Source organism: Petromyzon marinus, chromosome 14 (genome assembly GCF_048934315.1).
Source record: "Petromyzon marinus isolate PM22_M1 ecotype Great Lakes invasive population chromosome 14, UKy_Petmar_22M1.pri1.0, whole genome shotgun sequence".
Taxonomy (NCBI): domain Eukaryota; kingdom Metazoa; phylum Chordata; class Hyperoartia; order Petromyzontiformes; family Petromyzontidae; genus Petromyzon; species Petromyzon marinus.
The window spans coordinates 11,181,109-11,207,077 of NC_133680.1; the positions used below are offsets into that span (position 1 = coordinate 11,181,109).

A 25,969-nucleotide genomic window follows, 5' to 3' on the forward strand; every position below is an offset into this window, starting at 1 on the left:
CATGCGTACTTTCTGAATGGAAAACGCTCTCGTGCGCCTTCGTGATGAAGGTGGCATTACAGATGACCCTAACAATTAACGCGTGGCAGGTAGGCCCCTCGATGTAAACAAGACTTAAAATTACCGCCCACAACGCCGTCCTGTTTTGCCTGTCTCCAACACTGCTTTCCTGACAGGTTTTAGATAAACCTAGGGACACCCGTCCCACTGAGGGGGGAAAAAAAGTTGTTTAATTAATGTAACCGTGTTTTACTGATTGATAAAAGCGGGGCTCACATGCGCGACTTCTCTCCCCCGCCCCGCCCGTGAGTTTGCGGGCCTGGTGGGGGGAGAAATGAGCCTCCCCTCCCGACTCGCCAAATTCAACCGCCGTTGGAAAATTTTCCAACACTGAAATCAGGACTCAGGAGGGTCAGCAGAGAACAGCACCCCACCCCCACGTGAGCATGAAGACACTGCCAGCAAAAAAAAATCTCCAACCTCATTCATTAATCATTGTTAAACATTTCAAACAAAATGAAACTAATATTTACTTTTCCATCAGGGCTAAACCTTTATTAGTATTTCCATTACTGCAGAAAATGTTTCAACACGCTAAATTCAGACATATGACTGGAGTACATATGCACGTATAACATACACAATAACTGTGGCAATGTCTGCAAAGTGCATTTTTGTAAGCAACCAGACTTGGAAACATAAGCAAAAAAACGCATTTTGAAAATAACCAATGAAAAATAAACTTTGTTAATCGATGTGTAAACTTCCAAATAATTGTGTTACTTGGTCATAAACGAGAGTCATTCAGATTAACAGAGACCGAAGAAGCTTAAAATGCCAGTCTCATATCGCTATATTTGTAGACCCAGTGAAATACTGTATTTAAAAGCAACCTTTAAAAAAAACCTTTTTTTTATTTCGACAGTACATATTTTAATTAGTGGTCCTGTCCCATTTACGAATATTACTTTTTTCTTTTCAATGTTTTCGGTTTCAAATTTGTGCACTTAAAAAAAATCCATGCTTAATCCTGTAGCTCGTACAACATTTTGTTGGGTGGGGGGCGGCAAGCGCTCGAGTGATGTCATCTCCACGACACATTGTCAAAGTTCGCTGTATAATTTACCCAAGGGACTTTCTATAATTGTGGTTATGTAACAATAGGCGTAGCTGTCATAAGCACATATTGGCCAAGCATCATTAATGACCGACTCTGAGCAACTTTTGGTTTCTGGAAAAAAATTGGATCAATGTATTATTGTAAATGCTTAACCTCACACGAATGAATAGGTGTACACTCTCATCGATACATTATCCACACATGCTTATAATGGTGAGATAATCTACCCTTTTCACAACCTTGTTAAACAATGCAACTTTCATGCTGAACACGTGAAAGAGTAAATAATTTACACAAAAAGCTCAGAGAACAAGAGGCCACTTTGTTAGGATCGATGCCTTGTGAACGAAATGGTCCATGGGCCAGAGCCGAAACCTGGCACCACCTAAGTCGTGTCGATGTATTTAAATATAAGCAATACGAGTTCATTACTTGTTAACCTCACTCGTTTAAAATGTGTTATCACAGACTTCACAGTTGTCCACAAAAATACACTGGAACCGCTTAATGTAATGCCACCTAAGGTGTTACTGACGTGGACGAAAGAGGCTTGTTCTTAGGTACAAGTCGAGGATTTCCCAGTTTAGCCAGTGACATTCCAGAGATTCCATTTGTTGGCCAAAAATATTGAACATCTATTGATACATTTCACTTGTCAAGAGCCTAATTCCTGAGTGTTACTATACTAGATGGTGGCACTTTTTTCCATGCTACTGCCCATACAGCAGCCAAAAACCAGGTTTTCTGATACAATGTTTCAATGAGAACCTCCAAAAAAAATTGTCCAAGTGGTCTCATAGGTTGAGCCACGACGCTTATGTAGCGTTAAACTGAGGTCCTTTCTGATATTGGTTATAGATGTTGGGTTATCATTAGTCATGCATATTAATGAAAATATAGTTCGTTCCACCTTCTACTCATGAACCCACTGCAAAAGTTACATTGAAAATGTAGTCATATATTTTAGAGTACGTAGCCCAAAATCATACTTTCATGCTTATCACTTGACTGTCGGAAGTTGATACGTGGTCCCTCCCCCCATTCAAGCTTTTTATGCGAACTTATATAAGCAAAGGTAATATTTAGATATTTATATGAGGAGTTTCTCAAAACATTGTCATGTTTTAAAACATTTGCATATTGGGAGAGGGTGAGAAATATTTTTTTATTCAATCTGTACCTTGGACTTTATTTGCCCGATGTCTGTCTCAAAGTTTGGACTAGTTCAGCGAGGTGACACTACCAGAGAATGCTTTCCGCCTTTTAATCAAACCCTCATTTAAAATAGCGACAAATATATTTATAGATGGCAATGAATCAAGCCAACTCCACTATGAATGATGATAGCATTGCAAAGTAAAATTTGCAACACCCTTTGCAACATTGTCAGCATTAGGGTAATGTGCTTAAGTTCAAGTACATTAACATATTTATATGAATCATCTCTTATAGGGAACTCTCTTTAAAAACACTACACCCACAGGTTCCAGAAGTCATGAGCAATATGTATTGGAGAATCACTTAACGCGTTATCTTGTTTTACGAGCAATATGTGAATTCGTCACACACACACATAAAGCTGCCATATAAAACAAAAAATATACTTTTTTAACATGTCTCTGTTTGCTGTTGGCGGTTTATGTCGTTGCTATCAGACCAAGGTTAATGCCACACACACACACTGCAAGGTATTATTTAAATGCCACTCCATAACCACTGTGTATTCCAGAATGCCCAGGTCTGGTCACCAGGAGAGTTCTGTAAATGATTATTTTAAATAGCATTGTATAATGTAATTGATGTTATCATTTAACAAGTGTGCAAGACTCATGCACATCTCTTAGTACACAACGTTAAATTAAATACAACCACATAAGACTCCTTTAAACTGGTTTATGGATAAGTTTAGCTGTGTTGGGACATTTGTGTTTTGCCTAGTGGCACTGTGGTCAAAGAGCTTGGCTCACAGTCTGCCTTTGGGCTGGAGGTCATTCACTTTCCTACGAAGACGATACTGATAAATGTACCATAGAGGTAAATTCTCACTGTATGGGATGTGAAAATGAGTCCCCATCTAAATTACATAGGCAATTATTATTCCACGAGACTCCTTGATAATGATAAATTATATTGATAATGACATGCCGGCTAAATCCCCAAGAGTGGCCAATGAATTCTCTAGCCAAGGGAATTTTCCTCCCATCATCCCCACACATCCCCCATCTTTGACAACTCCAAAATTAGATGAAATATAAATGCATTGGGACATTCCTGAGGCAAACCCCATGCAATACACATTTTTATTCAAAGTTTAAGTGGTAATATTATGCTGTTATCATCCAGCCAGATGGGAGCTGTGGTCAGTCGGAATTAAGTTTATATGCAATCACCTCCAGGATGAATAGAACGAGTACCATCTTGTTGGTGAGTAGTGGCTCTCCTACGGTGAGAATGACCCACCGTCACGAGGTGGAATTTGCACCACCGTTTTTTTAGGGCCACTATTAAAGATAATCATTGCGATGCTATACATTAAACCAAGAAGTGTTTTTCGTGTTTTTGGCAAAAAATAAACGCTGCGAAACAAACGAGGTTATCGCGATGAGGAAACGGAACACAAACCGAGCAACAGCCCCCTCTGTTGTCGACACACGGTGAGAGCAAGACGTGAAACGGCTGGCTCAGGGCGCACTGAAAGCAAGTGGCGTTTAAGATCTCAATCCTTGCAGTGCGATGCATAGAACACACGGATGCTCGGAAAAGCCATTCACACACAAGGCACTTCGTCTAGTTCGAGGAAAAAATAATTTTACGAGTGTAAAAAATAAATGTTAATCGTAATAATGGTGATAAAAATGATAAACAAAAAAACATTACACATCTTAAAATACACCATATGCAACAGGACCATATTATACTTATCATTCATCGGCCACAATAACTTGTTCCAGTTTGGGTATAATCGTAACATCGTTATGAGCGTATAGTATGCGATCACGTTCACTACCGGCTCCCAGCGAGTAGGTAGAGACGCACTCACCACTGCAGCACACACACACCACCATCACCACAACAACGGCCGCGTCTATTCACAAATGTACAACGCTGAAATGTAACAGCTCCAAAGCAGCGACGAGACGGCACGGGTGAGAGCGGGTGGGGGGGAGGTTTGCAACAGCGCGGAAGCAAGCAATGGGACACGCAGCATCACCCATGCCGTATCCATTGCCAACCCATTCATCCGTCATGCGACGGACGAGCAAATTCAATTTCTGTCCCGTCTGTCTCTGCACGCACATCTCCAGACGCGCGCGCATGCTTGCAGGCACGGGCATACGACGACGCAATGTGCGAGAGATGCGATAGAATTCCACCGAAAAAAAAACGATTGAAACGTCGGCACGCTCCAGCCACACAACCCGTCCACGACAGTTGCCTCGCACCAATAAATGGACGCAGTTGGTTTATTATAAGAACATTAGGAGCGGTTTTACTACGACGAGCGTTTGCTTTGTGTGGTGTCATGTTCTTGGTATCGCTTTGTCTTTCCTCTCGAAATCTTACGACTGCCTCTCATGCATATATACTTACACAGTTTATTGGAATAACGTAAAAAAAACATGCCAGCACGTTTCTTTTTTTTTAAACGCAATGTAATGTCTTTGCAGTTTCAACCTTTTCAATCAACCCACGTGGTAAAAGAGCTATGTTACTCCCTTAACCCCAAACACAAAGAGTAATAACAACTCGTATTAGGAGAGAAAAATGATCGTTGTATACCGGTGTGAACTGAACAGCTGCTGCATGCATATATCTAAATGCAGTGTACGTTGTAAAATCAGATGCATTGCAGTTAATATACCAGAGTAACAATGAGGCTCCAAGCTCCAGGTGAATGATGTGGGGGTGCAGATTTGCCTCAAGGTAAGATTACATTCCATGTTAATGCGTGATGTCAGAAATCACTTTTTTTAGACAGGTACACACGTCAAACACCCTTTTGCGATAATTGGATATATATTTTAAACATTCCTATAGATACACCGTTTGAGAGAGCTCTACTTGCATCCGAATCTTTCGAGTTAAAAAGATTACCCAGCCAAGGAATTTAATCTAATCATTCTGGTCGCACAAAACAACAGCAATTCAACCTTATGATGAATGTAATCGTAAGTCATGCAACCTTGGTAGCTTGGTCACGGTGTAAAGGGGGATTTAAAATGGGCCCGTAATCGTTCCAGAGTTGGTACTTCGTGAGAGGATGACAGTGCGCATTCTATAGAGTGACAGCTGTCCCCCTCCATAGCAACGTGGAATTTAAATCAGTGACACAGGGCTATGAACAGAGATGAGCAGTTAGCTCCCCATGCTTGCTCAATTGATTACTCAATTAAAATTGTTTGGATATCCCATTATTTGATTGGGCGGTGAATACATTGTGATCTCTTGTGATCATGGTGGTGTCAATGCTAAATATTGCAGTTACGCAGTGCGTGAAATGGCTTGGCGGCTTTTCCACGTCATGTTTATTGCCGTTCGGTTTAAAAAAAAGAAAAGGTCATAACCTGGATACTGTTTAAAATTACGGCACACACGCTAAAAAAAGCACTCGTTGCAAACACGCACACGGCACGCACACACGACACAAAGCCATCCGTAATTATTACAGCTGTGCACGACATTTCCACTGCCATCACCGTCATAATCATCACACGGTAAGATCGCGCAGTATAATTGCAGGATTATATTGTACGTAGAACAGCATGTCCAACAACAGATGTGTTTCCCCATGCTGCAACATGGTTCCTTGCTCCCCTGGTAAGACAAGACACAGATCCCGAAAGTCCGCTGCTAGATGTCCCTCGTTGCAGGCCGTTCGCACTCAAAACACTTTAGCGCTTAAAAACTGCGTGCAGTCACCAAGCGAAACACGTGTGCTTTCCTGCAAGTGTCCGCAACGCCTCGTTTTACCTGCAACCGACAACGTAGCCCGTGTGAGCTGACGTGTCACGTTACTAGGACTGTCTGCTTACTCTCTCGAGAGAGAAATGTCAGTGTTTGGGCGGGGGGGGGGGGTTACTCCAAAAAGTCATCAGTTTGATTTCCAATTACTTACAGGCAGGTCTTAAATTTAGCCGGAGCTGTCCAGCGCTGAGCTCTGGGGGAGAAAAAAAAAACATTTCCCTACTTGACGGACTGGAGCAGCGCCCTTGAGGATCGGTGGGTCCTGGGAAATGTTTGAGGATAAATTACATCCTGCTCCTATGTAATATAATGCATTCTCGTGTTGGCATTTTCAAGAAGCAATCTGTTAACTGGATGACACGATTACTTTAATTAGATCAACATATGGTACCGTATGTTGCTATGCTACGACTTAAGGCTTTGTACAATGATATACTTTCCGAATATTCATTGACGTCTGTCACCACAATGATTCAGACTTCTGACATCATACCCAGTTTGTTTTTCAAATTATCTTAGAATTATGACATGAATTCAATCGCAAGAAAGCAACCCACCGATACTACGTGCAGTACCGACAATTTAATTACACAATGGAAATTAGGAACTATCACGGTATTACTGGTATCTGGCTTTTATAATTGCAAGGTACTTGTACAAGGTACTTGTAGTCACACTTATACCCAATAGATGGCGCTGTAGTCTTGCATTGCGGTATACGGGCAATCTGGCTCTTATTTTCGAAAAAAGCTCCGTTACATTCTGTCTGATTTTCCACATTCATGCAGTTGTTTTCAAACATTTAAATACACTGAAGCAAATATTGATGATGTTCAGGACATTCTGGCTTTCAAATTAACCCTACACACCTATAATTACTCTGAACATCCTATATACCATATATCAATTACCTACGACTGGGATTGAGAAGCCAGTGACATCACTTTTGAAAGGGAGATCTGAGCTCAATAAGCTCTCAAATGTCATTAAGGGTAAAACAAAATATCTGTATAAATCTATACACCAGTACAAGGGTTTACTGCGAAGCATACCAACACATAGAATGCTGTTTGGAGTGTAAACAGTAACCTTATTAACTACCGTATATAACACAACCACAATAATGTTGTTTTCCCTTCAGGTTATTGCGAAGGTAACGTTTTTTTTTAAAATGTATAGAATAAGAGTTCTAGGTAAAACAATGTTGTATAGCTGCAGGTGGCAATGTTACCATCCTGGAATCATTCCTGCGGACAACAAGAACAACGCCGATCATTGCGGCAGGCGTGGTGCTTGGGAACAAAAGCGACGGCTGCGTGAATTTGTGCACCGGCCTTTAGTTCCGCGCTCTCCAAACGTCTCCACTCACAATTTCAAGAAACCGTGGCTTGACATACGGACTGAGCAATTACACGTTCATTCAAAGGCAAGATGCCACCGTGCCTCGACATCAAATTTTCCTTCTGCCAAGTCTAAACATTACCTCGATGGTCTCTGCTCTTTGGCTATCCCACACAATTTCGGGTTCAAGCTCTTTCCTGTCGATCGTGGATTTCTGAGCGCAACTCCAACGGCTTGCTTTTGCCACCAGCCCTCCGCACAACACGAAGCCAAGAGCGTTTCACCATTCCTAATTTATAATCGCATTGAATCGGAGGTCACTGTACACTTGCCTCATGTACATTCTCAACAGTTCAGTCGCAAGGGCCCAACACTCAACGTACTTTTTTTTATCCATCCAATTTTGTTCGGTGATCTAGAATACATATGCAGATATCTACTCATATGCTGAAGAGGTATATTATAGATACACGTAGATATCTGAGCAGGTATGCAGTGCATCATAGCAAGAGACCGACTATCAGAATAAATGCTGTACAGACTGTACTATATTGTGGCCTAATATTGCTGAATTTAGAAATGTCGCTTTTAATATAACCCAAAAGAGTACTCTTTTAGAGCCACTCAGTGTCTTTCTCCATCATTAATGGCCAATACTGGTCTATCACGTGTGGCTAGCAATGTATTACTACGATGGTCAATCACTTAATGCAATGCCATAGCTGCCAATGTTACTGTTGGCTGAGTGGTATTGTGGTTAGAGTGCTAGAAATGTCAGGTTGACAGTTCAATTCCCAGTATGTGGTTTACTCACCTAATTATCTCTCTGGGTTTAATAAAACAAAAAAAACCTAGTATCCACATTGTCGGAAGTCAAGATGTCCCATGGAAAACTTGGCCCACTCCATAGAAATGTGGAATTACTTCACCACTGGCTGAGAGCATGCAATTGAGATGAGGACTGTCCATATATCATTTGAGCGGGGAGACACCTAGACCTCAAAATTCTGCAAGAACAAAGCACGTGACACATCTCAGAAAAGCAGATGAAACGCATTTGTTTTGACCGACATACATAAAAGCAATGCATATATTTATAAATATATTTATAAATATATGCATGTTTTTAATTACCAACGTTGCAAAGCTGTTTGCATGTTAGAACAAATCCCTGTCAAGCAATACGGTGGTCTGTGTGCTTCTGTGTTTTCCCTTGGCTTAATGGCACATGGAAAAAACTCCAAATTCTTCAACTCCACATGAGGGCTTTCGAGAGTCTAACTTGGCACGCATTTATTTACTGAACGTCAATGCTGGATCACATTCGGGTTTTATGCTGTACTAAGGGGCATGCACTTCAGGCATACAATGCATGGTGTCATCATCATCATCATTATACATATATATTTCTCAACCACAACCCCACTAGGGTTGATTAAATGAGTGATTTTATTTTCAGTCAAAAGTGGTTGTCCTATGCAGTGGCTGATCATCACCATAGCAATGTGAAATTTCCACCAATGGCTCAGGGCTGCCAACGGAGATGAGCACTGCTCCATACTCACTTGAGCGAGGAGACTCTGACTTGACCTACTCATATACTATTCCAGAGAGTGTCATTCTCACAAACAACACTTAGCAAACAACTTGTACAAATTCAATTCCGTCACAGTCGACGCTTTGTCCGTTCCGTCTCCGGCGAGACGCGGAGCAGCTGCCCGCACTTGTGCGTTTCTCAGCTTAGCAACCCGCACCCCGCCTACATTGTGCACGACCGATCTCCGGGCCCGCCCGGGTAACCCTTTGCTCCGGGCGGGGGCTGCGCGCCTCCAACAGCCGCCCCGGGTCCGGCCAACGAAGGAGACCCGGCTCCGGGGCGTCCGTGTGCGGCCGAGGGCTTAGGCCTGAGCACGGGCGGGTGAGGCTGAGCCTGCGATCCCGGCTTGAACGTCGACAGAATGTCCGTGCCGCCGCCGCCGCCGCCGCCGCCGCCGCCCGTGTTGGTGCTCGTGCTGCGGCGCAGCTGCCCGGAGCTGGCAGGCGGCCCTCGGCGCTCCGATAGCTGCGCCACACGGAGCGGGCTGGGCGGCTCGGAGGAGGCCGACGGCGAATGCGCGTGGCCGTGCACGTGGCCGTGGCCGTGCGCGTGAGACGCCGAGCCGGGGGTCGCGGCGGCGCAGGCGGCTGAGGGAGAGGGGGAGGAGGCGGAAGCGGAGGGAGGCGGCAGCGGCGGGGGTAGCGGGCCGCCGGGGAGGGTGTCCAGCACCACGTCGGGCGCGTGCTTCGCCGAGCTCTGGCGTTCCAGCTCGCGCAGCTCGTTGAGGGCGGAGTTGAGCGTCTCCTCGATGTCCTGGTCCCAACACAAACACTGTGACTACACGGCAACACAGAGACATCCCAGCGCGACTCACCATCAGAAAGCTCAAGAATTCCAATCTCAGTAAATAGGTCAACGTAGCCCATCATTCCTATGGAGTCAGTAAATTGAGTATCGCTTGGTAGGAAGTCAGATAATACTTCTCAAGCATCGTAGCATAAGCCTACAAGGGTGCTGGAAGGGTTTGATAGACAGCGAACAAAGTGTAATGCTATCACATGCTCACTTTGATTTAACTTGTGGTAGGATTATTATTATCTGTATAGCTTGAGGCCAGCCTTTCCAAAAATAATTACTATATTTGGCTTACTACGAAGGGGTACAAACATTATTGACGCTGGAGGAATTATGGAATTTGATTTCACACTGTGTGAATCCGTGGTTTTTACTGACCACCAGGGTCACCTGGCCAGAAGATGTATGAATACAGTTTTTTTATCTCCCATTTATATTAAATATGTCTATAATTACGTTTTAATTACATTTCCACTCTGAACTCTCCTAGCGAGCAATACATCAGCTTGTCAGAAAATGCCCCTTAAGTAGTGGCCTAGAAATGGCCAATGAGGGTACACTTTTTTGGAATACAATGCAACCCAATGAATAGTTGCCTTGCTGTCTGACGTGTTTTGGGGTTGTACTGCGTGTTGTCTGGCACAATGTCTAAAGTTTCGCTCCACATGGTAGGAGTTTATTCAGGAACTGAAATGAGCAGCTCATGATTATACAGCATCATTTAGCATTGATGGCCGCTGCGCTATATACAGGGTGTTTCAAAAAATGTCAACACATCTGAGAATTTTCAACAGCACCACGTGACATGTGCTGCTGCCTCCGGGCTCTGGAGACCACCTGGAGAAGATTCCAGGCCACGTGTTGACAACGATGACGAACAAGTGGAGACTTTGACTTTATTAAGCTTTTAACATTACATTTTGTTATCATGTTACAGTGCAAAACCGTCAGTCGTGCCGAATACTCATGATACAACCAGAAAAGACATCGGAGAGCCATAGAGCACAACCGCAATAGCCTACCTTACTATTATTATTAAGTTAACACGTACATTTTTGCAGTCAATATTATAAATCACAATTTAATGTTTGGTTCGGCCACGTAATCATCTGGCCAGTTTCATGTCATGCAATTCTCCACGACCATAACAATTTGTTGTGAAGCCCTCCGCAATAGAAATGTAGCCAGATCATTACATGTCCGAAGAAAAAAACCAGTCACGAATCATTTTCATGAAGACCGCACGCACGCACGCACGCACCTGTGCGATTGCCTCTGTGTCCAGCGACTTGTCCGAGAGGCTGCTGTGGCGGCCCCCGACTCTCCGCACGGGCGGGCTGTCGGTGACCATGTGGGGGTGCGCACCCCCCACCCCAGACACCGCCGGCACGCCCGGGGGGCAGCGCACGGCGCCACGGTCGGGACGGCCGAGTCCGATGGCCGGCAGGCCTGGCACGGAGACGGCATGCACCGCCACTCCGTAGCCGAGGCCGGCGCGACGCTTCTCCGGGCTCTCCGACACCGCCAGCCCGGACACTGCCAGCCCAGCAGAGCACGGCGCGTGAAAATAAAAAAAATATAAACGTCGTTCATTTATACGCAGGATAAAACGTCGGGAAGGGGCTACAGGTGAGGTCTTGGTCATTTCTTGCCCCGTGTCACTGATGGCAGAAAAGGCCTCCGGTACAGTGTTCTCTCTAGAGCTCTCCTCTAGAGGGTATTTGGCCTACTCTTCTACGTTGGATAGATGTCTTGGAAGAGGTGTGAGTACCCAAAATGTACCCCACCACACGAATCTGCTGATCGATTAAATTGAGCAAACTGATGTACACTGCTGGGGGGACCAGACGGAGGGGGATTTAAGAAATGTGCATCTTTGTTTCAACTGCCGCGCTGGGAGAACGAAGATAAAACCGGCGACCTCTGGATTGCAAGTCCAGTGTGCGAACCATGACAACACGTCGGCATACGCTGGAAGCGCAAGGCACTAGCTGAGGCTTTCATAGATAGGTGGTAATAATTGGAATAACACCATGAAATGAAAATGGGAACGAATGTAGGAGCAGAAGTAAAAATGGCACAAGATGAATGGAAATTGAAAGCACTCTGTGTGGGTGCGGCACTCTCTGGCAAGGCACATGCTACATGAAAAATAATGTATCCATGAAAGCCCTGTTAAATCTCAAGGCTGTTTTTCAGTAAGGTCCAGTGTTGCGATGCTTGGCCAATACCATTTTAATGAGTGTTTTCATGTAAGAGGAAACACGGTATCCAGATGAAACCGACGCATACGAGTGGGATAACATTTTCCGCACGCCCATTTCTGGGCCATCTAAGACCCCGCGAGCATATTTTTTTTTAAATCTCGCTGCACATGCTGAAAGAAAGCCCTGCAAAAAAACCAGACCACAAAGCCTAGCACACCACTAAGCCCAGCAAAACATAAAAGTAAACACAAGCAAAATCGTGCAACCGATGAGAGAAACAAAGTATGGCACTGATGAGAGCCTGGGTTCAAATCTGTGTTTCAAGCATCCACAATTAAACCAAGTCCCCAGTGCAGAGATGATGATGGGCTCTGCCAATTAACTACATTTGTGTATTCACTTAATTTATCCTAGCCTATCTCTGGGGCTTAAAACAGCATATAAATTCAGATTTTTTTAATATATATGGTGAACCACCAATTAAATAAGTTATGTAAAACTATGTTGGCAACAGTGCACAAGCACAAATAACAAAACATAAACAGTGTTTAAAGTGCTATGCAGTGTTACATGAGAGAAGCCAATTTAAATAACTCCCTGAGTAGTTTCTATGAACATAGATCCTGGGGAGACAAACGGAGCCAGGCAGTACCAGCCACACCATTCCCATATACTATGACAGGTTGAATAGGGGCTCACTTAAAGTACATGCCCCAACAGTCTCTTCCTTTAGATGCGTGTGGATGTATATGTGTGGGGAGCGGTAGTGTAGCGGTCAGGGGCGGAGCCAGGATTTCAGGCCGGGGTGACATTCAACAAATTTTAATTTCAAGAATGATTAGAGAGTCAGGCTGTTGAACTAGACGCCATCGGTTGGCGACACACTCTGACAATGCAGTTGCACGGAGTCCGCTACACCGAGTGTCGTACACTTATACGCAGAATGTCACCTCTGTCACCTCCCCTGGCTCCGCCTCTGGTAGCGGTTAGCATGCTGCGCTATCAACCCTGCGGCATGAGTTCAATTCCCGCTCATGGCCAACACCAGTGACGATTATCTGAACCGGTCCTGGGACTCCGCTAGGCCGACTCAGCCTCAAATCAGTACCTGCTGCAGTGTGTAAACATCGACAATAGGGAGTCAAAGGCGGCCAGGCGTGGTGTTGGCCACCCATTCCCTCGTGTGCAGTGCCAGCCTTCATAGGTGCTCGCTAACAGCACTTGTTCCAACGGTCCGTTAAGGTTATAGGGGGGGGTCTTTGTCTCGTGTGCGTAGGTGTGCATCACTCCCACCTCCCATCAAGACGCCGCTGCTGCTGCTGCTGCGCACAGGAGGCGGACGGCGGGGGCTGCCGGGGCTCGACGTGGAGCGGGGAGGCACCTCACTGAGGAAGCCGCAGCCCAGCGGCGGAGCTCCGCTGTGGGGCCCGCCCATGCCCACTCCCATCACGGGGCTGTGGGTCTCCCCGTTCCTGCTCTGCCTGCGGGAGCCAGTGGGTGGCATCACCCCCTCGGACGAGCGTTTCGGCCTGACGAGAGAGCGGAAGGGACACATTCGAGACGTTTGATCGCAACTCGGAAGAACCCGACGGGCAAGGAAGCTCTCTTTCACAGGTGTCCAAGCCAAGCTGGGGCGCAAATGGCAGAACGTTATGAAGGAAGTTGCATCGGTAGATAATAATGAAACAATCGTACATAAACTGGAATAAACAACAGAGTAGTACTGTATAGAAAAAAAAATACAACAACAATAGTGACAATTCATCTAAAGAAAGTATGAAGTACATTTGAGAATACACAGTGGTCAAATCATAGTTACAAATCACAGATGCAGCTCTTGTCATATTTACTGGTTTAAGTTTTCATCCAAATTTAGTCCCCCCTGCAAATTACATTCTGCTTGTACTGAATCAGCATCATGTCTTGAGATGTAAAAGAAAACAGTGTAACATCACCCTGTCGTAAAGAATAGCCTCCAGAAGATTGAAGTAATACTGTGCTGGACCTCTCAGATAAAACTAAACTTTTTATTTTACCAGGTGAGGGCCACTGAGCTATATAGCTCCTTTCAGAAGCGACCTGGCCACGAATAAAAGCTAAACGAAGTGGCTTATCGTGTAGAAATTTTACGTAGCTAAATATTCTAAACGCATGTTTCTAAACGTGGAGGGAAAAATTGGAGAACCCGGAGAAACATCCAAGTGACCACGGGGAGAAGATGTAAACTCCAAATATATGGGCGTCAGGGTCAAGATCAAACTCACAACCTCCTGTATACCAGGCGAGGTAGTTAACATCTCGCCACAGTGGCGAAAGAAGTTCAACATACATACATATACGGGAGTCAAATAGAAACATGTTTCATTGTCAGAGCTGGGTATTTTTCAAATGAAATAAAACATCGAATTCGATACAACCAATGTTTCATTGTTTAGTCATGGGTGACCAGGCTGAGACCCGTCAATTCGCGAAATTTGAGTTGTCATCCCGGGTGGCTGCTCAGGTGGCTGCTTCAATGCCTCGGAGCTCAGCGACGTCAGCTCGGTGTCGCGATCCTTGAGCCACATCGTTATACAGCCTCTCTCTGATTGCGCGTTATAATTGTATCGGCAATTGTAGAAGATAATAATTATAGTATTGGAGTCAAGGCATGAGGTAGGGAAATTTCCTCCTGGAAATCCGAATGTATGTTAAACTTATTTTGCACCGTACATAGCCAACCGTGCTAATTGGAGGTGAGGGGGAAGGACAACAAACTAAACACAAAAAGCAATTCTCAATAAATTAGTTTTCAATCAAGATTTACAAGTGCATAGCTCCAGTGGCTTCCTAATATCAGAAGGAAGAGCATTCCAGACGGCCGCAGAAGCGCATCCTGAAAGCGCACAATGCAGTGACCGTCTAATACTGAGAGAGCATCTTGTCCTGTAGGAGAATGGCTCTGCAAGATGACACTGCAACATAACGTCTGGAGTCACTTGAGGAGGCCTCTTACCCTGGCAGCCACTGGTGGCTTGTGGCTCTATATTGGGGGTGCTCCAAGTGCCACCTAATGCTTCACCATCTCAGTGATAGGACCAGATGAATTAATTAACTGGTTGGAAAGTGAAGGCCTCATCAGCACTTTCTCTACCAGATGGGCTCATTCAATCCAAGCAGATTCCCCACGAGGACTGCTCAGCCGGGTGCCCACCTATGGAGTAGTATTATCTGTTGCTTTCACACTCCAATCATCAATTCACCAACACGTGTCAAATGAGATCAGAAAACCCGAGGAGGCATTTGTAAACTGGAACCACGTGCCACCAATGATAGAAGCGTTATTTTGTGTGTTATAAAATGCGGTTAACAGCATGTCAATCATCCAATATAGTTATGAAGTTTACATATTTAGGGGCTAAATTAAGTGGAAAGCCATTGAGTTAAAGGCCCAATTACTGTTTTTTTCCATAGTCATTTGTGACTGGGCTGCTTGACTTACTGACTGAAAACTTACTTTATTTTAATCATGGATGCTACTCAAATATTGGCAGCCCCCACTGCAGAAAAGATACATTTTCACCACTGGCTCTCGGCCATCAAAAGATGTAAGTGTTGCTGCATTAGTCATTAGAGCCAGCAGATTCTCCCGACATTTCCGAGCGATTGATTTCATCTGCTGCTATATCGCCGTGAATCAACTGGACAACGATACTGAAACGAAACGTTTGCCAAAATTTTATATTTTTATTGGGTTTAACTGCAAAGGACATGACCATGTGGCACAAGCCATAACGGCCCGACCAATTGATTGGGACGGGATGTGGGAACTGCTGCAATTCCACGGGGTTGAGTAAGCAACATCTGGTATAGAGGGGGGGCGGGCGGGGGGGGGGGGGTACGAACCTGCCGCCCATGTGGCCCACGCACAGCTCGGCCAGCCGCTCCGTGGGCGAGGCGACGTCGTTCTTGGAGGAGACCTTATCGTCCAGGAGCACTCCACTGCTGGCCTCGCTGTCCGCCTTCTGGCTCAGGCTATCGGAAAAAGTGTCGTCCCTGCAACGGCAACAAAATAAATCAAGTGAATTTTTATCCTGCACGCTGTAAGCACGTTGCTTCACGGAGATTTACAACACAAAAAAATAAGTTATTTTTTTATTACCCTCACTCAAAAGGGAGTTGCGACAAAGTGGTCCTGAGTTAGTGGTGGAAATTCCGTATTCCCATGGCAGGGACACATTCACCTACATAATTTCCTTCGGGTGTAATGAGTTTGTAATTGCATACCAAACTTGAAGGATTAATATGTAGAATAACAGCAACATTTGTGTGGACCATTACTGATGTACAAATCATTTGGCCATGCTGCGTTGGCAGTGGTGCGCAAGCAAATAACAAAAAGCTTTTTGCCACTGCCGGAAACGTCGCCGATTATATATTTTTTTCTTTCAAGGCAGCGTAATTGATGAATGTATCGAGTCAATTATGATATACAAAGTACATACGGGCAATTAAAATATAAATTTTTAATCACTAATGGTGCAGGAAGTTACAAGTACCACAAACCAGGTTATATAACGTGTTCATACGGTGTACAGAATTCTCACGTTATTCACCAACTTGCTATCCGCTATTTTGGCTATCTGCAATTCGCATCTGGAATGCTACACGACAGCTGCATCGAGAGGGAGAAAGTGGTGAGATAAAGTGATTATGTGCAGAATCATCATTTTTCGTGTTATGATCATTTTCACGCATTTAATAGCTTATTTATGTATTTATTTAAGGTAATTCATTTTTTTAAATATAGTTTTTTTCTGAAGCCAATATCATTATCCACGAAATTTCCTGTTCACGTGCATCTCCGGAACGCATACCTCATGAACAACGAGAGAATACAGTACACGTGAATTCGGTCAGAACAATCTGGAGCACATTGCATTGTGGTGTGCGGGACAACTTGGTACACAGGCCACTTTGGGCACATGGCAGATGGGAGTCGAGAACAAAAATTACTGTAAAGCAAAAACGTTGCTGTACTGCCCTCTGCTGACAACGTAGCCCTGCAGCAGCTTACAGGACCCGTTGAGCATGGTGGTCGTCCATCCAAGCAGTAACCCAGGCTCAAGCCCGATTAACATCCGAGAACCGATTGAATGTGTACAGAATCACTGCGATCGAGTCGGACAAGTTAAACGTACCATGCAGCGGGCCGTACATAGCAAAAGCATCAATCCAGCTGGCCAAAACACCGGAACACACGCTCAGGATTGGCACTGCATGCCGTGAACATTTAAATGCCCTTTTTTGTGAGAGAGAGAAAAGACGTTTAAATCTTTGTAACCGAATCCTTAACAAATAATTTAAACAAGCTAAGAAAAAAAGGGTTTTCGAAATTCTCGTCTGTTGTTGGTTTGTTTTTCCCTTGTGCATCAACACTTAGCTGCAGCTGCTTAAATGTGTGGAGTTGGAGGTCCCCTTTAAATTTGGCTCTGCAAGCTTTGGGATTTTGCACAGCATGCGAGTATATCTTTAGCCTTTTGGGCTTTGATAGACATCGAGTGGAAGATGATTCCTGAGCCGGCGTTGCTTTGACTATGCGACATCTACTTGCCTGCCTGATTTATCAGCTGGTAGAGCCAAGTCAAAGTCGAGACTGTCTCCTCGCTCACACGAGCGTGGGGGCGACTGTCATCTCCATTTACAACCCCAAGCCGGAGGAAGGAATTCCACTTTCCTATGGGTGAAGGCGAAATGACCCGCTGTTGACAACCACGGCTGACTCTCCACAAATGAGTGCTCGTTTAATTTACGCTTGCTATGCAAAACAACTACATGATCAATCTACAGATTGTATTAGTTGAGTGCCATGACCTTAGAGAAACCTCAATTATTTGCCAGGCTGATGTCCTGCCGTGGTATTTGGCCAATTCCTTGCGCGATTTATATTTTTGGGCAAGGAACAAAGATAAAGTATCTTTGTGAAAACCGATGGGCATGATTATAGAGCACTAGCGGGAAGTACCCGGCGTTGCCCTGGGGGGAAAATATAATTGAAAACTTCTCAAAACTTAAAAACATAACAGACACAAATGAAAATAAAACTTTCATCATTACCTCATTAATTAAAATAAAACCCAACGCGCGGTGGAAAAAAACACTTACGGTCGCGCGCCAAGATTCGATTCATTAAACCCGCGAAAGGAATCGCGAGGTTGTAGATTTCTTTAGAATCGGCCTATTCCCGTTTAATCGATACCACAAACGCTCACCAGATATCGATTCTCGCCAGTCCTGTATGTGGGTTGACGCCACACACTTCATGGTCATTCCCCCCCCCCCCCCCCCAAAATACAAAAGTATATTTTTTATACTTTTTGCATTGTGTACAGTCTGGAAGCTACTCACACGCCAAATTTCAAGTTTGTTGCATGTCGGGAAGTATGCTAAACATTTCGAACAGACACACATACTCACAAATTTCCCTTTTATATATAGATGAATAAATGAAACACTGAAACCTACTCTAATAATACATCTTTGCCTGTTAGAAAGTATAGGTATGGTACATGGGGAAACATGGCAATTGCTGATATAGGGCTCAGGGAGGCAGGGAGGCAGGGTGCCATGGTGGCGAGATGTTAACTCCCTTGCCTAGTATACAGGAGGCCATGGGTTCGATTCCGACCCTGACATCTGTATATTTAGAGTCTGCATGTTCTCCTCGTGTTCCCTTAGATTTTTCTTTGGGTCCTCTGGTTTTTCCATCCACATTTAGAAATATTGAACGTCACGCGTTCAGAATATTTGTCTGCGAGACATTTCCACGTGATAAAAAGCCACTTCGTTGAGCTATCGTTTGTGATAGCCAGGTCACTTCTGAAAAAGAGCTACATAAATGAGTGAGCCTTACCTAGCAAATATAGTTTGATGTAGTTTTAGTTTAGGTGACACACCATGAGAGAGTTAATGGTGGCAGTGTCTTTGATTCACGACAGAGTGAACACAGGCCAACACGTGCTGCAAGTGCTCGATTGGACCGGGATGAGGCCCAAATTGCACACGAGTCCCATGAGGTCGGTGGGTTCAAGTGGACCGACTCTCAATAATGTCTCTCTCCCCTGCCCACACAAGCCTTTCTGCCCCAACCCTCTCTCCAAACACCTCCCTGCTCCCATTCCCACACGGTGTTCAATGTTGAACCGCATTCATTTAATCTGCCTCTCTTTCCTCTCTCTAGTTGACCTTCCATTTGTCTCTATTTCAAAATGGTTTTAGTTTTTTTCTTTTCTTGCACACAACCTTAACCTCTTCCCTCCTCTTCAAAGATGCATGGGCGAGGGAGGGCGAGTGCATTAGATGGGCTGGGTGGATGGGACAGGGTAAGAGGGTAATGTCGTAAGTGTCGGCTTTAGGAGACGGTACAGTAGAATATATATAAGAAGAGTGAGCAAGACAAAATATAAGAGTTCATTTGTCGAGTAGATGACGATGTATTTTGCATGATGTGAACTGGTTTAGACATTCTGAGTCTCATCAGCAGAGTGTGGCCCAAACTGGTCTGGAGTTTTAACACTTTAAAACATTATTTATGAAAACAATAGGCTTTGGCTCAGCAGGCCAATGAATTAAAACGATTGCTTTGTTTTTACCTAGTGAATCAGACCCTCATCTGTTGATTATTTCATTATCCACAATCCATCACGGCAGTGTGCAACAAATTAAGTATTGACATATGTGGTGGGCAGGCAAGATAGTGGTGATATGTGGTAGAGAAACAAGGAAAACATTGCTAATGAGTGGCCGAAACAAGGCAGTAATACGTGATGAGGCCAAGGTGAAAAGGGCTGCATATACTTGGTGGACATGGCAAGGCACAGGAATAATATATGAGGGATTGGATATATTGTGTATATAAAGGCAAGGGCTACATTCTCATCAGAGGGCAGTGCGGCAAAATAACACAAATTGTACCCCACCCACATTCCAAAATCTATGCTGCTCGCCTTTAACCTGCCACTGACCAGCAAGGTGAAGTATAGTCAAACAACCCCCAAGGTGCGTGGAGGGTGCCTCATCCAGCAGCAGATTGCCAAATGGGCTTACGAGGTAAAATACATGGCGAGTGCATAAATCAGGGGGTGGTGGTAACGACACAGAATATGTTGGCTATATTGTTCATTGAGAAGTAGGGGACATAGTTTGCAGAACCTATCTCTGAAAAGGCAAAAGGTAATGGTGCAGGGCTGCAATGTCTTGCTCGTGCCACTGTTAGCAGAAGCTCCTCTACTCGGGAGAGCTAAAGAGGACACTTGTGATCTACTCATCCACGCTAGGCAGATGTCTCGGAAGAGGCTGGATTATCCACCTTTAACCCCCACCATACAAGACCTTCTGAACTACTATGGTATCCCCATTAATACTGCTTGGCGGACAGAGGTGGAGGGAATTTAAGAAACGAGCCCATTGCTTCAAATTTGTGTGCCAAGAGATCGAACCGGCGACCTCTGGACACAAGCCCGGCGTGCTAACCATTTACACCACGGCGGCACGCCATCAATCCGTGACCGAATCAATAACCAACGGGGGGGGGCGGGGGGGGGTAGGAACCATTCGCTAGGGGAGCACAACCCCCCAGCTGGTAAGAGCGTGGGCAGCAGTTGCCTCGGTAGGTGAGGGTGAGGGGGTTTCGGGGGCGGGGCGCCGCGCTGCACTCACGCGTCCTGCACCACGATGTACTGGTGCGGCACGAGGCCGTCGGCGCCGTTGTGCCGCCCCTCCCACCAGTCGTCGGAGGCGCGATGGTAGAGGAGCAGCGACGCGCCCTTCTTGAAGCTGAGCTCGCGCGCCGAGCGGCCCGTGTAGTCATACTTGGCGACCGCCTCGATGGGTTCACACTCTGCGGGCAGAGCGTGGGGCGCGCACACAAAGACAAAGATCCCCCGTGTAGCCTTAACAGACTGTAGGGGCAAGTGCTGTTAGCGAGCAGCACCTATGAAGGGCGGAACGGCACACGAGGGGGTGGGTGGCCAGCACCACGCCCGACCGCCTTTGTCTCCCCAGTGGCGATGTTTACTACACACCGCACCAGGTACTCATTTTGAGGCCGAGTCTACCTAGGGGAGGCCCGGGACCGGTTCAGATAATCGTCACTGGGTGTTGGCCGTGAGCGGGAATCGAACCCGGGTCGCCAGGTTCAAAGCGCAGCGTAGCACTAACCGCTACACTACCGCTCCCCACACAAACACACGTACACACACACACGTACACACACACACGTACACGCACACACACGTACACACACACGTACACACACACGTACACACACACACACGCGCGTGCGGTCAACGTGCTCGAGAGAGAGTCGGTCGTGTCGAGCAAGGCGGCACTGTGGGTACAACGCTCGACTTGTGGACTTACAATTGGATGCTTCCGAGTTCGGTTCGGTTCATGGGTGGAATCGTTTTCTCCATAGTTTTTAAAATATTTATCAAATTCTTGGGATTATAAGAGACACCTTTTTTTCCCCTCTGTATTTTAAAGCAAAGAGGATGGGGTGTGTCTCTCTTAAGCATCTCATAACAGAGACCTTAAAATGAATGAAATAGGTGATGCCCCAGGCAGTGTTATTGACAAATGTGTTTTATTGTTTTAAATTTTTATAATTGTATCGTTTCCCTTCTACGTGACTTTACCAAAAGAACCAAGAATATGAATCCCTGCAGTCACGAAAGCTTTAAATCAAAATGTGTAGAGGTTTAAAATATATATAAAATCGAGTAGATGTGTGCATGTGTATGACCATATTTGCATGACTTTACTGACACTGTGCAAAAGTTTGGGGTCTGTCTTACTTTCCGCAGCATCAACTTGCGTGATGTGGACAGCGTTCATTCTGCGAGGGGACTGGCCCCCGCCATGCGAATGTGGAATAACTGCCGCTGGCCCGGTGGCCATGTCTTTATGGACCTTTAGGGCCGTCCATAAATGACGTCACGTGATTTTGGAAGATTTTTGACCCCACCCCCCTCGTCACACGGCGTCACAAAAAGTCAGAACCCCCCTCAAATTTGACGTCACAAAGCTCTGCCCCCACCCCACCCCCCGCCAAAAAAAACATGCTTCAAATCGCTTTAAACTATAGTCATTGTAGTGCGTATTTAATGTGGCGCTGCACTCTGATGTTGTAGGATGAAACATTTATCAAAAAGTCTATCTAATTAAGTAGAACGTGTTGTCTATATTTATTTAAAGTTGCGCATTTTGATGTGACGTCACATTTCTCAAACCCCCACCCCCCCCCCCTCGTCACACATCGTCACAAATGTCTGACCCCACATCCCCCTAGGTGCGTGACGTCATTTATGGACGGCCCCTTTGAGTATGTAACCCTCGTCTGAATGGCTTTCTCCAGGTGCACCGATTTCTTCACGTATACAAACCGCTCTTTAAATAGAATCATACCAATGCAGGATTCTACTGAACATAGCCTTGATGCCCAGTGAGTTTCTGCATTAACGTATTTTCTAGTTCAACATACGTACCTGCGTATAACAATAATTGTTATCATTATTAGTCGAGATGCTTGATATAATGATAATAATGTTATGTTTCTATTTAAAGCTTTCGTGACTGCAAGGATTCATCAAGGATTCATCAGAAGATAATGTTAAGTTCTTAACTGAGAACACATCAATGAGTCCCAAGACTATTTTTTACGGGCCAATTGAAGTTTGGCGGTTTGGCGTGAGGACAGACATCAGAGTAGCCAGACAAAACAAATGCAGTAGCGGGGATCACGCTCAAAAGATACGCAAAGACAGGTTGACAAACCACCTTGTTGTACTGTCATCTGCTGGCCACTTTGAATGTCCGGGAGTTTCACAAAAACTATACTGGACTCAGTGAAATGCATCCTGCAGCACAGCACGGAAGATTTTTTTTATCAAACGCACAAATGCGCTTTTCAAGTGGGCTGAGACAGTTCAGGATGTTTGCCTGCGAATGCTGATTCGTTTTGATGATTTAACCGTAGCAACCCTTGTTTTGTGTGTGTTTTTGTTTCATAAGTTGCCTTAATAAATGCATTAAATGTGCCCCTTTAATCTTAAACACATTACTACTGCCAAAGGGCATTAGTGAGGATTATTTTTACAAAGCACTTGTGAAAAATTTAAGATGACATCCTTTCAAAATGCATTTAGCGTGATCGCGTAATTTTCATCATCCACCGACACTGATCATTCCAGAGCCAGCAAGCACCGAGTGTTATTCTCTGAAATAACATTCACAAAATCCCGCAGACGGCCGATTTCTAAAGGGCACAAAATACATGCTAACTTAATCCTTTTGATCATGCATGCACATATTGGGGCCAACAATTATCTAGACATTGGGTTTCATTGCACAATCAATTCTGCATGGTGCGTGGTGTTAAGAAATTAGGCGGTTTTCCCCTCTGTATGGAGGACCTGTGTGCTTTGCTATGCGGAGTGTCGCTGAAGCGGTGAAAAATTGCCCATGAATGCGATCTGACACCGCATATTGCTATCAACGGCAGGACCATTGGTAAGAGCGATGAGTCTTGGCAAACAGCATTTATTGTGAGCGACCTTACAGAGCGAACGGGTACCTTAGAGGTCAAGCGTGCTTGCCTCAAGTACAAAGGTCTCCAGTTTTGCGTCAACTTTAAATCAGTATTCATGGGGACTTTCTTCCACCTACTTTGCTCCTATTGCGTTGCTGCCACAGGCAAAAAACACGAGTACGTTGATGACTTCCTACAGACAGCTTGCTGCTCCACAGTGACGAGTCTATCATGGTACAAACAAGTCAGTGTCGTCATGTTCTGCTTGTTTTCATTTGTGATCCTGAGCCATTGATTGGTGCAGGTTCCACATTATTCTGATGCGAGGGCCGGTCTTTCCATAGGATGACCCATGACCAAGAGTGGGACATTTTAATGGCACTGAAAAAAAGCGACGTGCTGAGTTAAGCCTCGAGTGGGATGTGAACTTGCAGTCTGATAAATTATAGTCGAGCACTCTGCCACATTTACAAGAAGTATGCAGCCTCTATAAAACAAGATAGGCAATTACTACCAACACATGGCGGATTATAGCCACATTGCCAAGTGTAATGTGTATTATTTCAAATAGTACAGCAAGTATGTGTGTGTGGACTAATGGTGATATATTATCGTATGTTTAACACGTAGGCTTTCGCGGCCAATATTATCCATTTCTATAGGTTTTTGGGTTAGATTGTGTAAATATAAATGTCTTGATTTAAAGCTTTCGTGACTGCAGTAATTCATATTCTTAGCTCTTTCGGTAAAGTCACGTTGAAGGGAAACAATAAAATAATAAAAAAATATATAAAACAAAAAAAATTCTCACGACGTTTCGACCATAACACATAACACAAACGGTCGTCATCAGGTGTGTCGACCGTTTGTGTTATGGTCGAAACGTCGTGAGAATTTTTTTTATTGTTTTATATATTTTTTTATTATTTTATTGTTTCCCTTCAACGTGACTTTACCGAAAGAGCTAAGAATATGAATATAAATGTGTCGTTAAATCCACGACCACCTGACACAGCCAATTAGTAAGGTTTGTCATGTAAGCCAAACATGTGAAAGCGATTATAGTTCAGCAGACCGGTGTGCAGAACTTACTACACTCCAGTGAGTGTAGTAACAAACCTTGCTAATTGGCTGTGTTGGGTGATGGTGGGTTTAACAACACATTGACACTTACGCAATCTATCCCAAACAAAACCTCTTTATGTTTAGGCTTTCTCAGGGCACTGCTGTTTCCTCCCAAATACAAACAGTTTAATTCAATGTGCGACTGTTCATCTGTGAATGGTTTAGTTTCCTCGGGGGTTACTTGGAGCTCAACATTTTGGGGCCAATGTTGTTCAAGCCTGTATATGTTACCGCTTGGCCAAAGTTTTCATCGTCATGATCTCAATTATTTTCACTATTATGCTGATAGCTCACAGATTTATCTTAAGACTCTGATACCAAAGCAGCAGTTTCCGCACTATCTCGTTGTCGTACCGAGTTTAAGTTGTGGATGCGCCTATAAGCTTTCTTAAATGTAAATTGTGATCAGACAGAGATTATGTTGTTGGGCTCTCCACGTCAAGTGCGTAAATTGTTTGGTTTTTGTATCGCCATAGACGGGACTGAAATTCAGTTTTCCTCTGAGGTCAGAAACCTGGGTATTATCCTAGACCACAGTTTGACATTTGAGGACCATGTACATATTACCAAAATCTAGTTTTTTTCACTTATGCAACATAACTAAGACCTATGCGTCCCCTTCCTGATGCTGAGAGGCTGGTGCATGCCTTTATTTAATCAAGGTTGGATTAATGCAATGCCTTGCTTGCTGGCATATCTAATAATGTTCGAAATAGACTACAATATATTTAAAACTCAGCTACCTGGGTTTTACTCCTATTCTTTCTTCCCTGCACTGGCTCCCAGAAAAGTGTAGAATAGACTTTAAGACCAGACGACGCCTTTTGGCCTTTTGGCGTCCTCTGGTCTAACAACATTTTGAGACGAGGCTCGAAAGAAAGCTGTCTCTGGTGTGGACCAATCAGTTTCAAAAACAATGCATATATTAGAGTATTTTTTTTGTTTGCATTCTGACCACAAGTATTGTGGTTAATGCAGACATGATTCCTTGTAACAGGTTTCAGTTTGGTGTTTTAACATCTTAACACCTGTTTTATTGCCTGAAAAAAGGGGAAAACCTATTCTCAGACGTTAAGATTATTATCACATTTAAGGGACTGAATTAATTGGCTCATATATTTCACTGATCTGCTAAGGTTCTATATTCCACTGCGAAAACTTAGATCTGCTGATTTTTGGTCTACTCATTATTGCAAAGACCAGACCTTGGGTATGGGAGACGGAGATTTTTGCAGCCAGGCTCTGCGATTGTG

At 44.5% G+C, this 25,969-nt stretch overlaps 1 protein-coding gene across 5 annotated transcripts in view; it reads right to left on the reverse strand.

Annotated features, from left to right (window-relative positions):
- Nucleotides 1–528: 528 nt before the first annotated feature.
- The window catches only part of LOC116942314 (SLIT-ROBO Rho GTPase-activating protein 1-like), a 228,866-nt gene continuing 203,425 nt past the window's right edge, over nt 529–25,969 (reverse strand). For 3 of the 5 annotated variants that reach the window (XM_032954044.2, XM_032954043.2, XM_076067090.1), the window contains exons 19-23: nt 20,723–20,903; nt 15,911–16,060; nt 13,319–13,554; nt 11,080–11,354; nt 529–9,800 (exon numbers count right to left, since the gene is read on the reverse strand). In XM_032954044.2, the coding sequence (XP_032809935.2) occupies nt 9,186–9,800; nt 11,080–11,354; nt 13,319–13,554; nt 15,911–16,060; nt 20,723–20,903 (1,457 nt within the window). In that variant the 3' untranslated portion in view covers nt 529–9,185. The remainder of the gene's footprint in view (nt 9,801–11,079; nt 11,355–13,318; nt 13,555–15,910; nt 16,061–20,722; nt 20,904–25,969) is intronic. The other 2 variants (XM_032954047.2, XM_032954045.2) reach the window with 1 other exon arrangement.